We start from the raw sequence: 16,462 nt of genomic DNA on the forward strand, positions 1-16,462 counted from the left end.
CCAAGTTTTGCAGACTGCCCCCATCGCCGTCCGCCCTCACTCCCGTTCTGTTCATGTCTCCCGCGACCTCTGCCCGTCCTTTCCTCCTCTCCCTTCCGCCATAGCATTCCTGCTCCCCGTTCCTCATGGCCACTGACCACGATCAGCCCACCGGCCCCTTCGAGGGCCCCGAGAAATTACTCGAGATCTGGTTTTGTCCCTCTCCCGCCGATGTGCCCGATGCACATGTCTCTCCGGTTGGCAAGCCAGGTCTCAGAAAAGTCCCTAGAGAAGTGTGGGCAGAAATGCTCGACATCGTCAAATGCAAGATCCTCTCCGTCGTCGAGGGTATGGAGATGGATGCTTATCTCCTCAGGTGAGCTGTACCCTTCTTTATCTGTTTTGCGCAGCCTTCCCTGTCCTCTGATTGGAGGTCTTCCTCTCTTCCCCTCTTTTTTTCTCATTCGTCCCGAGGCTTTCTGCACTACCTACGCTTCCTCTCCAAGTTCAAATGCTATTGTTATATCTTCTTGTCATTGCTCAAAAGCATACCAGCTAATACTCGGCATGCAATGTAGTGAATCATCTCTCTTCATCTCTCCCCACCGCCTTATTCTCAAAACTTGCGGAACAACTCTGAACCTCCTAGGATTACCTCGAATCCTGGAAATCGCTAAAGATCATGCATGTCTGCCTTCCGTCTACCGTTGCTTCTACTCTCGCAAAGCTTTCATGTTTCCCGAGCGGCAGGTGGGGCCGCATAGGGAATGGAAAGCAGAAATCGATTTTCTAGACCAAATCTTCCCCAATGGTGCCGCGTACACCGTGGGTAAAGTCAACGGAGATCATTGGCTGCTATACATGTCCAGCCCGGATGAAGACGCTGGCGCGAATCCAGCGCTGAGATCCGGCAATTCCGTCCCCTACACGACGAAACCTCCCGAAGCAGACCTGGATCGCGACACAGCCGAGGAATCACAGCCAACGTCGCCCCCTGGCGATATCTCTCAGGATTACACAATTGAAATCCTCATGAGTCAGCTCTCTCCCAAGGCTTGCGCTCCGTTCATGACGAGTTCGCTGGTCTCCGAGATATCCCAACTGAATCCACTGGATCAAGCGATTGCACTGTCGTCTTCCGTGGGGATATCGGATCTCTTTCCGGCCGAACTCACGACACTTGACGCGTACTCGTTCATTCCCTGCGGCTATTCATCCAATGCACTGCTTAGATGGAAGGAGGACTCGGGCGCTGGGCCCGCTCGTAGCGGAGAGGGCTACTACAGCATCCACGTTACTCCGGAGCCTGATTGGTCGTACGCCAGCTTCGAATGCAATGTACCACTGCCTACCCTTCCCAACGGAGAGCCACGGAGCATTCCAGACTTGAAGACGCTCGTGCGACGAGTCGTGAATATCTTCCAGCCAGGAAAGCTGACGCTGACGCTATTTGTATCAAGCAAGGACAACAACACCGCGGAGGAGGAAGACGGCGAGAGCGCCGTTGAAGCTGCTCAGCGTGCCTTCAAGGCCGCATTGATAACACCTCTCAAGGAGGTTGACGGTCCAGTATGCTCTGGCTCGCCTGCTTTCGGAGGAGTTTACAAACGCACCGACAAGATTAACTACGAGTTTGGCGGGTATGACCTAGCTTTCGCGACTTTTGAACTACGATCATGATGTATGGTCCCCCGGATTTTATAACGTACGCTTGGTTTGCGTCCCGGAGATGGGCCCCCTGCTCACGCAGATCGCGTTGCTGCATCTATAGTATAAACACTACTACAAAAGATCTAAAGACAGTATTGGACTAGGAATACCAGTATCGTCTTGTAGCATGTTCTTGCTCAGCCCACGCATCAGTGCGTAATAATGGCGCAAGTTTACTCTCAGCCTCCTGTTTAGTGCCAGTGGGTGTACTTGCATATCAATGATTGATGTCTCTAGCTAGTCTCGGTGTCAGGGCAGGCTTTAACATATCCACCAGAGCCGCAGTCACTTGAGAATATTCAGTGTCTGCTGCCACGACGCGATCAAAAGCTGCTGTATAAGGCAACTATAATGGTATGGAGGCTCCACATCATGATGGCGAACACTGCCTCGCTGCTCACCAACATTAGTCACTAGCAGCGCTAGCCCACGCCCAAATGTTTACCCCCACCTCTAGGCGAATCGAAACTTTCTTCTACCAGCAGCCTCTGCCTGATTATTTAACGAGACTATGTACGAGACTGCAAGTACGTACAAAGCGCGAGTAATGAGCACACCTCATAGCATGGATGCGGGGGAAGGGGAAAGAGCATTACGAAGTACTGCAATGCGGAGGGATCAGTCAGTAATCAATATTTAATATACAGCACAGAAGTTTGAACGAAATGAAGGATAGCAATAGACATCAATTGATACAGTAAATCCCAAACCAATCGCACCGCGTAAGTAGATAGCCCAGAGTAAACGAGTACATGGTTATATCAAAATGCAAACAGTAGATTGATCAAAAATGGTAAAGCAGCAGTTATCTTTTCGTGAGCTGCTGTCGAAATCCAGGATCTTCTTCAGGGGCTCCGCGAGGGCCACTTTTCGACCGCATTTTGCATAGCGGGCATAATCGAACAAAAATTTCAGCCATTGGCCAGGTGATAGTAGCCTTAACATGACGATGGTTTTTTAGATATTAGTACTATGAGGTGGAGATCATACACTCACGATACCAATCCGTCTAGCTTCGGAGAGCATTGTAGACGCTGACCCGTGATGTCGATGGGTATAGACCAAGACATCGTAAATTTGAGGCTGAACAGGGACCCGCTCAAACACCACGCTTGGGTCCACTGAACCCAGCCGCTCGTCAATTAATTGATCCTGTTTAACGGGCTCCCCCTCTCCGTCCGTTTGAATGATAAAGTTTGCCCTCAGTTTCTCCTCGTCAGATTTATGCATACTGTAAAATGCATCCCGAGGAAGTAAAACGAGGTTATGTTTGCGCGAGCCCGACCGCGCATGATGACAAGTCGTCCATAGTTGTAGTCGGGGTGTCAGCGTGGCTACTGAGCCTTCCGATACCGCATGTGCGATCTCAGCGTAAACATCCAGGAGGAACGTTGCTGTCTCGCGAAGTTCTGGAGATAGTCCACCTACGAAGCGTACGAGCGCCTCGTCAAAAGCATGACGGGTAGGCATTTCGATGGCGTTCACTGCCGCCAGCGTTTGGACAATTACGCTCGGTAGGAGGGCGAAAGCGGGATGCGTCCATGGGTCAATATGAGGAGTGGTGACAATCATACCGGTGTCGAGAACGAAGGGACGGTGGTACCCGGCTGAATTGCTGCTAGAAGGTGTTTTGGAACCGAGAGGAGGTAGTGCTATTTTGCGGACCCATGTTGTCGAACCATCCGGACCCACTTGCTGAAATAGTTCCGTATCGGCATCAATGGGGACATCGCCGTCAAAAGGTATGGGAGATCCTGGAGGAAAATATTGCTTGATCTGAGGTTCGGTCCGCATCTCACTCTCGAAGACCTGACTACCTGATGGTGCGCCGTTCGTGCCCGCGCCATTCTCCGATTCTCCTTCTCCGTTAGGGACATCCGACACAAGAAAAGACGCAGTCTTCGCGGCATATGGCACAACTGGCCTGTCTTTGGTAGTGGCATGATCTGAGGGTACCTTATGTCGTTTCTTTGGAGTATAATTACAATCGATTTCGTTCTCTTCGGCACAGTGGTTGCAGATTGGAAGATTCCTATCGCACTGAGACGCAGGGAGTGTTAATTTCGGAGGGTAATAAAATATGCTTACATACCTTCAAGTTCTTTATCCGACACCGGTCGCATCTGGGAATACCTCTATGGGCTGGCGTGGGTAAAGGCGTATACTTGCATTCGCGCCCATTCGCCCACGCACAGTGATTACAGGTAGGTAGAACTCTGTCACACTGATTCAGCGTGTAAGCAGTCGCCGCAGGAAGATTAAGTAGAAGACGGACCTTTAAATTGTTTAGGCGACAATGGTCACACCGCGGCTTTCCCCTACGCCCTTTCCACTGTGATTGCCGGGCCATATAGACTTTTGGATTGGGGATTCGGATTGTGAGCTGTCCGTCATCACCGGAGTCGCCTACTGACTCTGTTCCATCGGGCGAATCGGCCATTATTGTACTTTGAAGAGGAATTATGAAATGGCGATTTAGAGGGACTATGTAACAAAGACAATGTGGTTGGAACAAGTCGTGGCGAGGTAGGTAGTAATTGGACGAGGGGTTCCTGGACAGAGATGAGATAAGAGTCTATTCAGCACAACGATGCCAACGCACACAGAGAAATCTGAAAACGCAAAACGATGGCTGAGAAGAGAAAACAGAGGCCAAAAAGAGTGGAAACGGATGAGTAACGCTTACGAGGAACTTTGTCGCGTTGGGCGACCGCGTGTGGGTTTGTATTGACAAGAAACCAAATTTGGCGAAACGTGAATCGAACCTACTCAGAAGCGTGACTGTGTCACAGCAGCTGTCACAGCAAGAATTGCGGACCGCGCCTGTAGTTGCCCTTGCCTGTGCACGAGTGTGCTCAGCAAGAGCTCCAGTTGGTGGGTATACGACGAGAGTATTCGCAGTAAGATTTATGCTCAAGGAAGAGCGGGAGCGTGCCCTCAGGCGGCCATGGCGACATTGAGGCGATCCACGTAGCTGGTGTCTGCCGGAGATTCCCGAACATTCTTAGTTGCCAAATTCGGCATCCCCGCCGATGCTGTTTGTTTATGTAAACCAGTTTAGCAAGATTGTCGATTCCCAATGGACTCTGCATCGCCGTGCTCATTGTGCAACATAAGGCTCGTTCTCAGCGGCTGTTTCGAAGACATGTCGGTCCTACCACATCGTTCTCTCCCTTGGATGAAGTCTGGGCCTCCGAGTCATTGCTCCCTTCTGCTCAAGATTTGATCTGGCTCCTCAAGCTGCTGGCAATAGGATGCTGACGGGCAGGCTTAACACTGCGGAATGCATCCTGTCCGACAGTATCATGGCCCGCTGGCGTTCAGTCTGCAGGTGCCCATGTAGGGTGCAATGTGGACGAATTTGCGATTCATTACCAGTGCTGTCATGGGCTCGTCCCTGCTGAGTTGGAGATATATCATGCGGATACTGGTAGTAGTTGGTCGGTGGCCGCTGGACTGTCTGTATACGTTGTATGTATATGTCTATATTCACTCGATTTGTTTCTCTGGTGCTAATCTTATCAAAGATGCTGTACTTAGCCGTCCGGCGCAATCCTGCCTCCTACTTCACACTTGACAAGTTCTAGTCCCATTGCAACTTCGATTGTTCATGTCATGAGTACATACATCTCCCTGCGAGACTCGGCGAGACGACGTAATCGTGGGAATTTCCTAGATACCGTGACCGCCGCCATCCGTAACTGGTTCGTGAAGATATTCTACGCTTGCTGAAGTTGGCTTCAAATTCTTGTGAGCGTTCCAAATCTTGAGTGGGACTTCTGTCTCTAATTTGACCGGAATAGCTTCATCAGACCTAATTATGATTACCCCCGATAATCTCAGACGAATGTGTCACCATTCACCATTTTTTGAGGAATAACTTATCAACTTCCCGCACAGTCCTCGTTTTGATCTCCTTCCTCTCGAAAATGCTGGTTTTTTTTACTTCTATACGGCGATCATGCACTTTCTCCGGCATCTGTGGGTTTCTTGCTTATATGCCATGTGCACGTCTGACAATTCGCGTTGTCGCATGAAATCATATATATCCACGCTCCCCTGACTCTCGTACGTGCATTCTTCCTCAGCGAATGTGCCCCGTGCCCTTTCAATCTATTCACTTCACACTACTTACTTCACACTACTTTCGATGAACATGGTTGCATTCTCGGCCATCGCTACTGCTCTACATTGGAATTGTCTCTCGGAAGTGCGGTACGCTCGGGTACCTTGGCCTCACGGACCGAACAATCCCGGTTTCACGCTCGATAGTGCGAACGATAGTTATGGCAAGCCTCTTTAGTAATGTAATTCCCCTTAGCCAATTTTGAGCCCGATGATACTCTGAGGTCTACCGAGCGTTATCTCCGGCTCAAATTCATCCGACTTGGCTCAATAAGGATCGCCTCGTCATCAATTTTGTTGGTGAGATTGGATTGTGTTGTTTAAGTGGAGGCTTTCAGCGTCGAATGTGTGCTAATGCCCATTAGTAGCTCCAACCATTGGTGAAGTGATACGAGACCGTACGGTCACCTTCTCCCAAATCGGAGGATTTGTATTGAGTCTCTCATTGGCGACAATCATTTTGGGTATGTAAAACTAGACCAACGCTGAATATTCCTTCATTAACCTTTGTCAACATCGAATCGCCATTCAAGGTCTTCGTACAGAATGGCACAGAAGCTGATAGCAGCGCAATATCTCTAGCATGAGTTTCGTTTGCCCGTTGAATTCTTTATGCTGTATGACATACATTTCCTACTTGTAGCGTACCGGAAGAGGAGGATTTAGAAGAGAAGCGTACAGCTGTTCCAAATGGCTATATTTGAACATTAGTCGGTATTCATCAACACATGCCGCCGTAAATTACCACTGCCGACTCAGCTATGTCAGTTGATCGCCAGCTGTGGTGTTATCAGCCTCAATAGCATGATGCATCATACTGAACTTATCACAGGTTGATGCCGGGCGGCCGAACGAGTTTAATCTATGGCATTGACCGGCCGTCAATGGAAATGCTACTCTGCTAACCGATCATGACAGTCAAGTGAACGATCATCAAGAAGGTGAAGGAAGGGGAACGGTCTATATCTGCGATATACACGATGAATTCGGACTCAACATATTGTTTTCATCCAAATCGCTTGGCGTGACGTGTGCATATTGTATGACAATGTGTGTGCAAGTGTGGACCATATAGCTATATACGTGGCATGCTGTTGTGGGTGTTTCGTAAACCATATGTGTGGTGGTACAGTGCAGATGAGATATGATGACGACAAGACGACGTAAGGGCAATAAAATGAATGGTGGCACGCATTATGCAACATGGCTCTCCGAAACATTACACCAGAGGAACGATATGTTGAACTCACATTTCGCTACCATCAACCCACTCGTCCCATCGAACATCGTCATGCGGTGAAAATGCTGCGTCTTCAGCGTTTTTCTGTCCTTTGCTCTGAGCAATTTTAGAGTACCAAAGTCTCCTCTCCTCCTCTACTTCGCTCAGAGTGCGTCGTCTCACGCGCTCCAGCACATAGTCCAACGAGACAAAATTTGAGTCGTCAATCGCAAATTTCCGATGTCTGCGCCCATTGATGTGCTGCGATGTTCCCCAGTGAGGAAACGGCTCTAAGAAACACCACTGAACTCACCTGAGAGAAATCTTCAAATTTTACTCTACAGCTCTCACAATAACCAGGTTTCACTCCTTCCTCGCGCTTGGGCAGCCTGAGAGTATTGGTGCTTTTGCTCTTCCTGAGGATATTCTGCCTACCGGGAATGGTAGCAGGAGGACCCATCCTATTCGCTTTGTCCTCTCCCGCAGGAGCGACCTTGCGCGAGGTGACCACCTGTTGTTGAATCCTGCCTCTCAGACCTACTGGTAGCTGGATGTTCCTGGAGGGGCGTCCTGCCGTGGAGGTCGTTCCTGTAGTAGACGTAATCCCCACACTGTTACCCGACGCGGCCATGTAGGCACCGGATGCGAGATAACCAGAAGCATTGAGGGAGTCCATCTCTCCAATATCTGCATCGAGGTCCACGAGGCCGGGGTCGGGATACATGGTTCGACGGTGTAGGTTGTTTAAGGAAACAGAACGACGCAAATCCTGCTGTTTTGCCTGTATCTGAGCTTGCGTCCGGCGCTTGCGCTCCTCCTCTCTAAGCCTTGCCTTTCGTCTCGCCAGGTCGCGTGCCCGCTCACGGTCCAGTTTACCCATCTTTTCACATCGCCGTTCTTCTTTCTCGTCATAGGGTATAAATGGCCCCCTGGCCCTAGGGTGACAATAAAGGATAGGCCAACTTGGTCTCTCCTTCCCGTCCCGTCCTTTATATAGCGGGAACTCTACAGCCGCAATAGTCGCAAGCTCTTGGCGCATGTCCTCGACGAGCACGAAGTAAACACCTTTTGAAAAGTACTTATAATCATGTCTCTTCTGCGTGGGATCGCGTTCCGAAGTAGTACCATGAATGCGTTCATCTTCAAGTAGACGAGTGAGAGACCGCTCTTTTGGCGCAGAGATGGGACGTGACGTAGGTGTGGCGCTGAATGCTACTGGAACATGACAGCGATCGAGCACACTAGCCAGTTTCCCAGCGCTCCATACTTTGATACCAAAGGCGTGAGCTTTCCTCGCCAGGTTGTCCATTGATGCACTGGCCGCATCATTTCCAGTTCTGTTCAAGTTCATCAAACTACGATCGAATATAATGAGATAGCAACTCACCGTCCTCTAAGTCGAATTGGGCTCCCGAGTAGGCCACCTGGATTCGCTGATTGTGAGGGCCGAGATACGTTCTCCTTGTCTGCGTCCTCTGCCTCCAGCGTGATAAGATGGGTGATGTCTTTGGAAAAAAAATCTTCGACACGCTAGTGAATGCAGAGCATTTGCAATGCGGTGTCAATGAGCGAGAATGAGTATTAAGCTATATCTACGATGCTCACCGCGCCCGTGTGTGACACCCTCCGCTCCAAGCCTTCCCTCATGGCCACCACGTCGGGGTTCAGGGTGTCCAAATCGAAATAAAAAATCCAATTCGGAAACGCATTCAGATATTTGACCTTAAACTCCTGTTCCCGTCCCACGCGCCTACGCTCCCTCTTCTCCTCTCTAGTCTCATCGCGAGTGGGAGCTGGGGATTCTGCACTGGACCTAAGGCGTTTCGTGTCGTGGGATATGGTGTCCTCTCTCGCAGGATCTGGCGAGCGGCCTCTTTTACTAGCAGCCGCCTTGCGCACCATGGTCTGATGAGGTGATATAGCCGGTGCTTGATGTTGGGTATGCAGTCTCATAGAAAATGGGTTACGGGAAACAGCAGTCATCAAGAAAAACGTGGCCGACAATAGGGTACAGCTATGCAAGAAAGATCAACGGCGGCGGAGGCAGATTAGCCTGAGGGACGACGAGGGCCGCGAGGCGGTCATCAGCTTAAACAACACGCTCGTGACAAACGCGTCTGTCACATTGAGTGTCACTGGTGACAACACGCGATTTTGTGACAACGGACCGTTTGCTTCCGGGCTACTCTCACTGGAGTCTTGCTGGGCCGTGGAGATCCACATCGTAAAACATGGAGGTCTTTACATCGAATTCGTTTATTCTTCCTCCACGAAGTGAATATCCTCCTATCCACCCCATTCCTGAAATCCACCCGACATTCTTCATACCGCGCTTAGCCAAGACACCACCAAATCCTATCCTCGATTCTCTCGCTGGGGAATCTGACAAGCCAAAGCGACTCACTAGTGATAACACCTTCTCGCATGAATCACCAATTTCCCGTGAGAATGCTCGAGCTAGTCCTGATGTTGTACAGCAGCAAGGCGAACATTCATGGGATCGCTCAACTTCACAGGAGCACTCGGCCGCTGTACGCCGTAATTGTCCGTGTCTATATGTTCTGACTTATATACTCAAGAGTAGACCTGTATCTTGTCATGGGATGCTCTTCGTTTACCTTTCAATACAATAAAAAATTCTCCTGGAATCTTGTCACAACAGACCAGCCAAGCGTTCGCTTCTGTGCGATACTAGTACGTCGTTTTATCAGTCGTAGATATTGTCACGAACTTCAAATTTTTCGTCAGCATTCGCCCGCCATTTCGAGATCCGAGGGTGCGCCTGCTGTATGTGGATGCCGAGGCATTGTTTCAATCACTGAAATCATTGCTATTCGGAGTATCCTCTGCATTGCATATATGGGATCCTAGATTGGAGACATTCATACTCAAAGGAATACCCAGCGGAATGAAGGGTGTTATCGTCTTAACCGGGATAGACGAGGCCATTAGTTCTAGGTCAATAACTCGATTGCAGCGCTTCTAAGCCGAACTAATTTGAGATGAAGCTTGCTCGAACGATTTATGAATATTGGGACACTCAGCCGTCGATTGGAAAATACACTCGATCAAAAAAGCAGGTATGTAACTCATAATGTGTTGCGCGAACGCAACTCTGACTTCACGCCCCTAGGACAGTCCCAGTATATCCGATCATTCATTCCTTTAATCACGCGTTGTCTTCGATATTGATGTACCTCAGACATTATATGACTAATGTCTGCCTGTCGCCTTTGCAGGATGCGAGACATTCTGCAGAACCTCTTGCAAAGCTACTGACTATATGGATGGACTTGAATGAAGTAGAGGAAGTATTGCACGAGATCTTCTCTCTGTGCGGTCAGGTGAGTCATGTTTTGGCTGACATCCAGTATGATCTAACGCTTGGGATGAGCCAATTATTCACAGCAGCCAGGCCAGAACGCCGAACTCTACTCCAGGGCTATTGTCTAGGGTCTACGAGTGCCTGGGAATCTACTTAGAAAGACGATCTTCACCACTTGTTGCAGCAATTCTTGCATATATCCTGACTATCTGCTCAGAAGACTTCTTTCTCGAGGCGTGCAAATCAGTTGGATATGTATCAACAAGGCGCTCTGAAACCGGAGCATCTGCTGTCGGTATCCTAGATGGCGATAATTTCGCGTCTCCATTCACTTACAGTGATCATCATAGCGACATAGACTATGGTTCATGCCAAGATAGCAAGAATCAGGAAATCCCTCCCTCGTTCATGAAACCTGGGCTCGTGGATGCACTTTCTCGGGCCAGAAGATCACTTAAGCTCCTTCAGCAGGCAGATCCCAATCACGCGTTATTCCGTGATGTACACAATCACCGTACCATTGGTTGGATATGGAGAGAGGATGAAATTTCAGCTGCATGGGCCGATGGCCTGTCGCGCCCCAAACGCGAATATAAATCCCAAGCTCCTACGGCGCTCAGTTCTGACACGGACTTTGGAGTATCCAGGGCTTACATGGAAGCCTTGCAGCAATTCGCCGTGTTCGATGGGCTGCCTGGTACACATATTCAATCAACGGCGACGAGCTCAACGATGACCGCCTCTTCGCAAATACATCTATTTGTCGAAAATTTCCCTCGTTCATTACCCGCACTGACTCCGACGCTATCACATCTTACAGACCTTGTCTTTTTACCACTGGCTGAACATGCCGACTCCTTATCTGGGGCATTAGTCTCTCTGTTTCTCTCCTCGACACATTTAAACTTTCGGCTCCACCTCGTTCTCCTACGATCCTATCTATTGCTTACTTCACACTCATTCAAGGTCCGACTTAGTGCAGCCTTATTTTCTGATTCAGACGATAATCCGCAGACTTCACGGGGGCATCCTAGTTCAAATTCTACCTCAGCACAAGCAATTGACCACGGATCCCAGCGCTGGGCAGTGGGTCTATCTCCAAATTTGACAAATGGGGACATCTGGCCGCCTGGTGGTGCCGACTTGCGTTTCCATCTTCGAACCGTCATCATTGATACCCTTGAGGACGCTTTCAAAAAGTCGCTCCGTCGACAATTCGGTGAAGGGACTATAACGCGAGTCATAAGAGAGGCCGAACATAGACTCGGATTTGCCATACGCGACCTGCCGACTGGGACAGGGAAGGAAGCCTGGCTTGATCCATCGTGTGAGTTCATTCGATTTGACAAAAGAACTATAGATGCTGACCAGATTCTAGCGATTGAGTCGGTACACTTGTTCTTAAGACATACGACATACTAATGATTTATAGAGCATTGGATTTTCTGTATCTGGACTACCAACCTCCAAAGCCACTTGACGTGTTGATTACGCCCGGCACTATCTCCAAATATCACAGAATGTTTGCCTTTCAATTACGCCTAATGCGAGGTATATATCTTGACTACTCTTTCATCACGACACAGCTGAAGTTGTACCAGTCCATAGCGTAATCGCGACCATCTTTCGACTGACCCGCAAGGCATCCCACCCGCTGTTTCCTACTTTGGCACGTTCGAACGAACTACTTATTCATTTCCGCTTCGTGACGCATTCGTTCGTACTGTCACTGTCAAGTTACCTCTACGACAGGGTTATCGCTGGTACATTCGACGCCTTCTTGGACAAACTGCGACCTCCATCACAAGATGCGACTCCTTCGCGTTCACCGGCATTCTCTGATGTTTTCTCTTTGGCGGAAAGTCATTCTCAAATGATGGATGATATACTGAGTGCCTGTCTACTGCGCTCTGGTCAGAAGTCGGTTGGGGACCTGCTGCGCGGTTGTTTAGATATTGTGGTGGAATTTGGCATCCTTGCCGGAGAGCGTTACATGGATCGCCTGCCCGAGTATCGAGCCGCAGTTGCACTGGAAAATGTTTGGAATCGCTTCAGGAATCGGATCTCAACCTTGGTGAGATGGTTGATGTCATGTAGTCCTCGTTTCTTTATTGAAAAACACACCAGGTGAAAGTATTGAAGGCATTAGTTCAGAAAGGCTCTGGGTATTCTCATCTGCCAGCTGGCCCACCTGAACCACACTTATCGAACAACCTAGGTGATCCCTCTCGTTATTGGCATGACTTGCTGACGAGACTGGACACGACGGACTGGTGGGATGCCCTGTGAGCCATCAATCTCATGCACCTTGTTACTCAATTAGGCTAAAGTGAGCTTTACACGAGTCCGTATTGATGTATTTCCACAATGCGACATAACGAACAAATTGGCAATGCATAGCTACAAGTGATGGCACTCCATAGGCATCCGACGATGAGCACTGATCAGAAGTATATAATAGTCGATGAGAATGATACAGCAAGCATTGACGCAGAATGTGATGTGTGAAATGGCAAAAATGAGGAGCCCAAGGGAATATTACAGCTATCTTCGAGCGTTGTCAGTTCTCTAAAGCTCCCGAGAATGTGTCGTCCCTCTCCTGACGGGTTACAGTTGCCTTCGCTTCGCGCGCCATCCTCGCGTTCTCCCTATTCCAGATCGCACGCACTTCCTCCTCGCGTACGTCATTGGGGATGTTAGCTGGAGTATCCGGGTGCGAAATCCCCAGCCCACGAGTTATTTCCTCCATCCGTATGCCATCCACGAAGCGAACTTCGTGCCCGCTGGCGGAACTACTGCCATTGGTAACTGAAGCAGTGCGGCGAAATGTTCGCCTTCTTGACGGCGTACCCGGTAAGCTATTGGAGCTTGAAGTCAAGCTAACCAAACCGACTGTTTCCATTACGCCTAAGAGATCTCCAAATTCGCTCCGAGAGACAGGTGTAAAAAGGGAACCATCGCCGCGAGTCAGAATTGACGAATAGAATGCATGCAGCTGCGTGATATCCATATCCAAAGTCTTGCGGGACGAAGACGGAACAGCCGAGTGTGACCGTTTGATGGGCGATCGAGGGGATACCGTCGAGGATACTGAAGAGCCAGAGATTGCCAGCCCCATGTCGATCCGTTGCCGAGCCAGCATCATGGCGAGAAGACCAAGACGCGAGTGCAGCCCAAGCTCTCGCACCTTTGTCACTAAGCCACCATCAGATGTTCCCGACATATAGACAGATCCTGTCCCGTCGATATTCTTTGGACGGGGAGTGGTATTTACGGATGCGAAAGCCTTGAACGCGGAAAGTATGTGTGAAGGGGTAATTGTGGGATCAGGACTATCCAGCATGTCAGGCGTTTTGCTAGATGTAACAGCCAGATCGATAGCATTCCGTAGAACCTCAAAGGCTGCACGAACATCCCCTGTGTGTGCAGCGATTTTCTTGGCAAGAAGCGTCATCGAGGGAAGGGGTATGAACTTCTTCATCCTCCCAGCACAAGCCGCATCATTAGTTAGCGGGTCGAGGCGGTCTGTTAAAATGCTGAGCAATTGCTCCGATGCGTATGGGGCAAAATGTAAGGTTTCAACGCCCTTAGTCGACTCTAGGGTGAAGGCAGTAGATGACGACGTCAAGGTGTGTGTATTTGCGATGCCAATGAGCCGCAATTGCGATTTGTGTGATTGAGCTAAAGAAAATATGGAAGCAAGGGATTGCGAATTCGAAGCTATGTGATCAAGTTCATCAAGCACGATGACACTGGCAGATTCGAGATTTTTAGTACAACATATGGCACGGAGATAGCAGACATACCACTTTGTTTTGTGCTCCACGAGTAATGCCTCCACGCATTGACGAGAAGATTGACGAGACTTTTTACCTTTCCGAGAGTGTCGTTTGTCAACCTGCAAGCCTTCCGCTAATCTATCCCAGACTGCATCTAGATTGGTAAGGGCCATGCAATTCACAGACATAATGATTATGCCGTCTCGATTAGCCTGCGAGCGGAAAGCATCTAACGCGGTGTTGACCAGTGCAGTCTTGCCTGTACCGGGCGACCCCGATATGTAGAGTGCAGACCAAGTGGACTCAATATCCATGTCACACTGAGAAAAGTCGTGCAAGAAATTGCGAACGATATCGAGCTCAGCTTCTCGGCCAGCCATGCCTGAGCCACCATTACATGTCGGGCGAAGAAGAGCCCGGACTCTCACATGGAGAGGTAGAAGAACTGAGGGTGGCGTAGGTGGCGGTGTAAAAAGGGAGAGGTGATTGAAAGCAGTGGCTGGGGTTTCGGGTGCGACGGCGAGACTTGATGTTGAAGAATACCGACGAACTGCACGCATAATTAGGGGATTAGCACATTATAACTGTCCGACTAGAAGGAACGACTTACTCGTTCGCAGGCGAGCGTTGATAGCAGTTTCTGTGCTATTCCGCCGCAGCGTACGAGGCGATCTTATAGAAGTAGGAGTCCCTAGGATCTCGACTAGGAAGGGGGGTACATTTTCCTTATTACCATCTCCGTCTACCACAGCAGGGGATACCCGAAGGCGTTTGGGATTTGGAGTGGAATCGGGCGTGAAGGGCAGCTGTGCTGGAGACGATGGACACTCCGACGTGGACGGTGTTGCTGGCTCGGAAGGCGACTGATGAGGACGCTTGCCGAGTACTGAGCTTCGTGTTGTACGTGGTTGCTGCATAGTCGCACAGAGCCGATCAACGCCTAACGGTGGGTCGACGAAGTCGCTAAGGGCTTGACAAGACAAGAGGGAGTGTGTATATGCAGGCGGAGTTGACGCGGTTTAACACTCCGCCGGCTCAACGCGCAGACGCGTCAACATCATGTGATAAACGCGATCGACATCACATGGCCGCGTTTCAACGCCACCCTGTCCGAATCTCCCTACGAACAGTGGCGGGGTTGCCCACCTAAGGACATGAACTTAGAGCCGTCTGTCTGAGCTGACTTCTTGTTACAGCCAGATTGATTCTAATCAATACAAGCTTCTATGCTGTCTTAGACCCGCGCATTTTCTGCTAAAGCGGCGGCTCACCTAGCATGGATTCTCTATCCAATTTTATGCCATTGACTATGACCACAACTACAGTGATCCCTCAGGCTCAGAACGCGGGCTCATACGTGATTCCCTCCCATATTGCCGTCTGGTCTCTATGTACTGCCTGTTTTCTGCTCAACGAGTTGACTGTTTGACCTCACACTGACTTAATTACCTCTAACAAATAGCGACGTAATGTCGTTTTCGACAGATCCTTTTATTTTCCTTGGGCCACAGATCTCTACTGGTACGCCTATACAGTACTATACAAACCTTCAACGCTGCTCTCTACCATCATAGATAGACAATACTACCATGCATTCTCTCCCGCATGCTATGGAATACTATGATGGTACATGTCTCACATTCCTCCTTACAGTAGCATATTACGCACTCATAGATATTGCTGCTCAAAATACATTCACACTTGGATATTCACTTCCAAATAGTGTATTTGATTCGAACAACTGCCCGTAATACAGGATTAAAGAATTACTGAATGGGAAGGATGAATACTGGCATGCATACGTAACAGATTCCGCTACAGACAAAGGCCCCAGATCCAGAAACATACAAATCGATGTCATACGCAGCCTGCAACAGACTCGGAAATCTTATCAATAAGATAACGAATGAGACTGGGCATTGGTTTGGAGTCTTCTGCAAGCAGCATAGGAAGTGGTGCACTAGAAAGAATCTCGATTTCTGCTTTCCGACGATTATGAAGCATGTACTGTAGTTCGCGTCTGTATCAATGAGTCAACTGTACATAATAATTCGAGCAGCATTATAACAGAACGACATACCGCCACTCCTGGGCTAATTCTGGACGGCGGAGCATTGTCAAAGCCTGTATAAAATAACTTCAATAAAGACACCATTGTACGGTACGCATTATGAATGGCCTTTTTCTCATCATGTTTTGTAATGGGTATTAGCGCCTCTCTTCCTATACCCAGCCTAGTGGGGGTTTGTCTAGCGTGGATAGTCCAGCTGTGATAACAAACTTACGACGCCAATTCACTGGTTCGTATTCCTAACCATTCAACTC

At 49.3% G+C, this 16,462-nt stretch overlaps 5 protein-coding genes across 5 annotated transcripts; 2 read left to right on the forward strand and 3 right to left on the reverse strand.

Annotated features, from left to right (window-relative positions):
- Positions 1-125: 125 nt before the first annotated feature.
- FIBRA_02437 (uncharacterized protein) lies at positions 126-1,659 on the forward strand (the record flags this gene model as incomplete). The annotated part of the gene is made up of 2 exons (XM_012324300.1): positions 126-355; positions 558-1,659. 2 exons carry the CDS (start codon positions 126-128, stop codon positions 1,657-1,659), a joined length of 1,332 nt encoding a protein of 443 aa, XP_012179690.1.
- Positions 1,660-2,494: 835 nt separating this feature from the next.
- On the reverse strand, positions 2,495-4,129 carry FIBRA_02438 (uncharacterized protein; the record flags this gene model as incomplete). Its single annotated transcript, XM_012324301.1, has 4 exons — positions 2,495-2,626; positions 2,686-3,729; positions 3,782-3,913; positions 3,965-4,129. The coding sequence occupies 4 exons, from the start codon at positions 4,127-4,129 to the stop codon at positions 2,495-2,497; spliced, it is 1,473 nt and encodes a 490-aa protein (XP_012179691.1).
- A 2,931-nt stretch (positions 4,130-7,060) lies between these two features.
- Positions 7,061-8,935, reverse strand: FIBRA_02439 (uncharacterized protein; the record flags this gene model as incomplete). Its single annotated transcript, XM_012324302.1, has 4 exons — positions 7,061-7,294; positions 7,347-8,370; positions 8,421-8,563; positions 8,639-8,935. The coding sequence occupies 4 exons, from the start codon at positions 8,933-8,935 to the stop codon at positions 7,061-7,063; spliced, it is 1,698 nt and encodes a 565-aa protein (XP_012179692.1).
- Positions 8,936-9,264: 329 nt separating this feature from the next.
- Positions 9,265-12,647, forward strand: FIBRA_02440 (uncharacterized protein; the record flags this gene model as incomplete). Its single annotated transcript, XM_012324303.1, has 10 exons — positions 9,265-9,564; positions 9,618-9,727; positions 9,782-9,991; positions 10,042-10,113; positions 10,167-10,377; positions 10,449-11,685; positions 11,737-11,743; positions 11,791-11,909; positions 11,960-12,432; positions 12,486-12,647. The coding sequence occupies 10 exons, from the start codon at positions 9,265-9,267 to the stop codon at positions 12,645-12,647; spliced, it is 2,901 nt and encodes a 966-aa protein (XP_012179693.1).
- Positions 12,648-12,918: 271 nt separating this feature from the next.
- Positions 12,919-15,054, reverse strand: FIBRA_02441 (uncharacterized protein; the record flags this gene model as incomplete). The annotated part of the gene is made up of 3 exons (XM_012324304.1): positions 12,919-14,110; positions 14,165-14,687; positions 14,748-15,054. The coding sequence occupies 3 exons, from the start codon at positions 15,052-15,054 to the stop codon at positions 12,919-12,921; spliced, it is 2,022 nt and encodes a 673-aa protein (XP_012179694.1).
- Positions 15,055-16,462: the final 1,408 nt, after the last annotated feature.

This window comes from Fibroporia radiculosa, assembly GCF_000313525.1.
Source record: "Fibroporia radiculosa TFFH 294 genomic supercontigs, scaffold1256, whole genome shotgun sequence".
Lineage (NCBI taxonomy): Eukaryota > Fungi > Basidiomycota > Agaricomycetes > Polyporales > Fibroporiaceae > Fibroporia > Fibroporia radiculosa.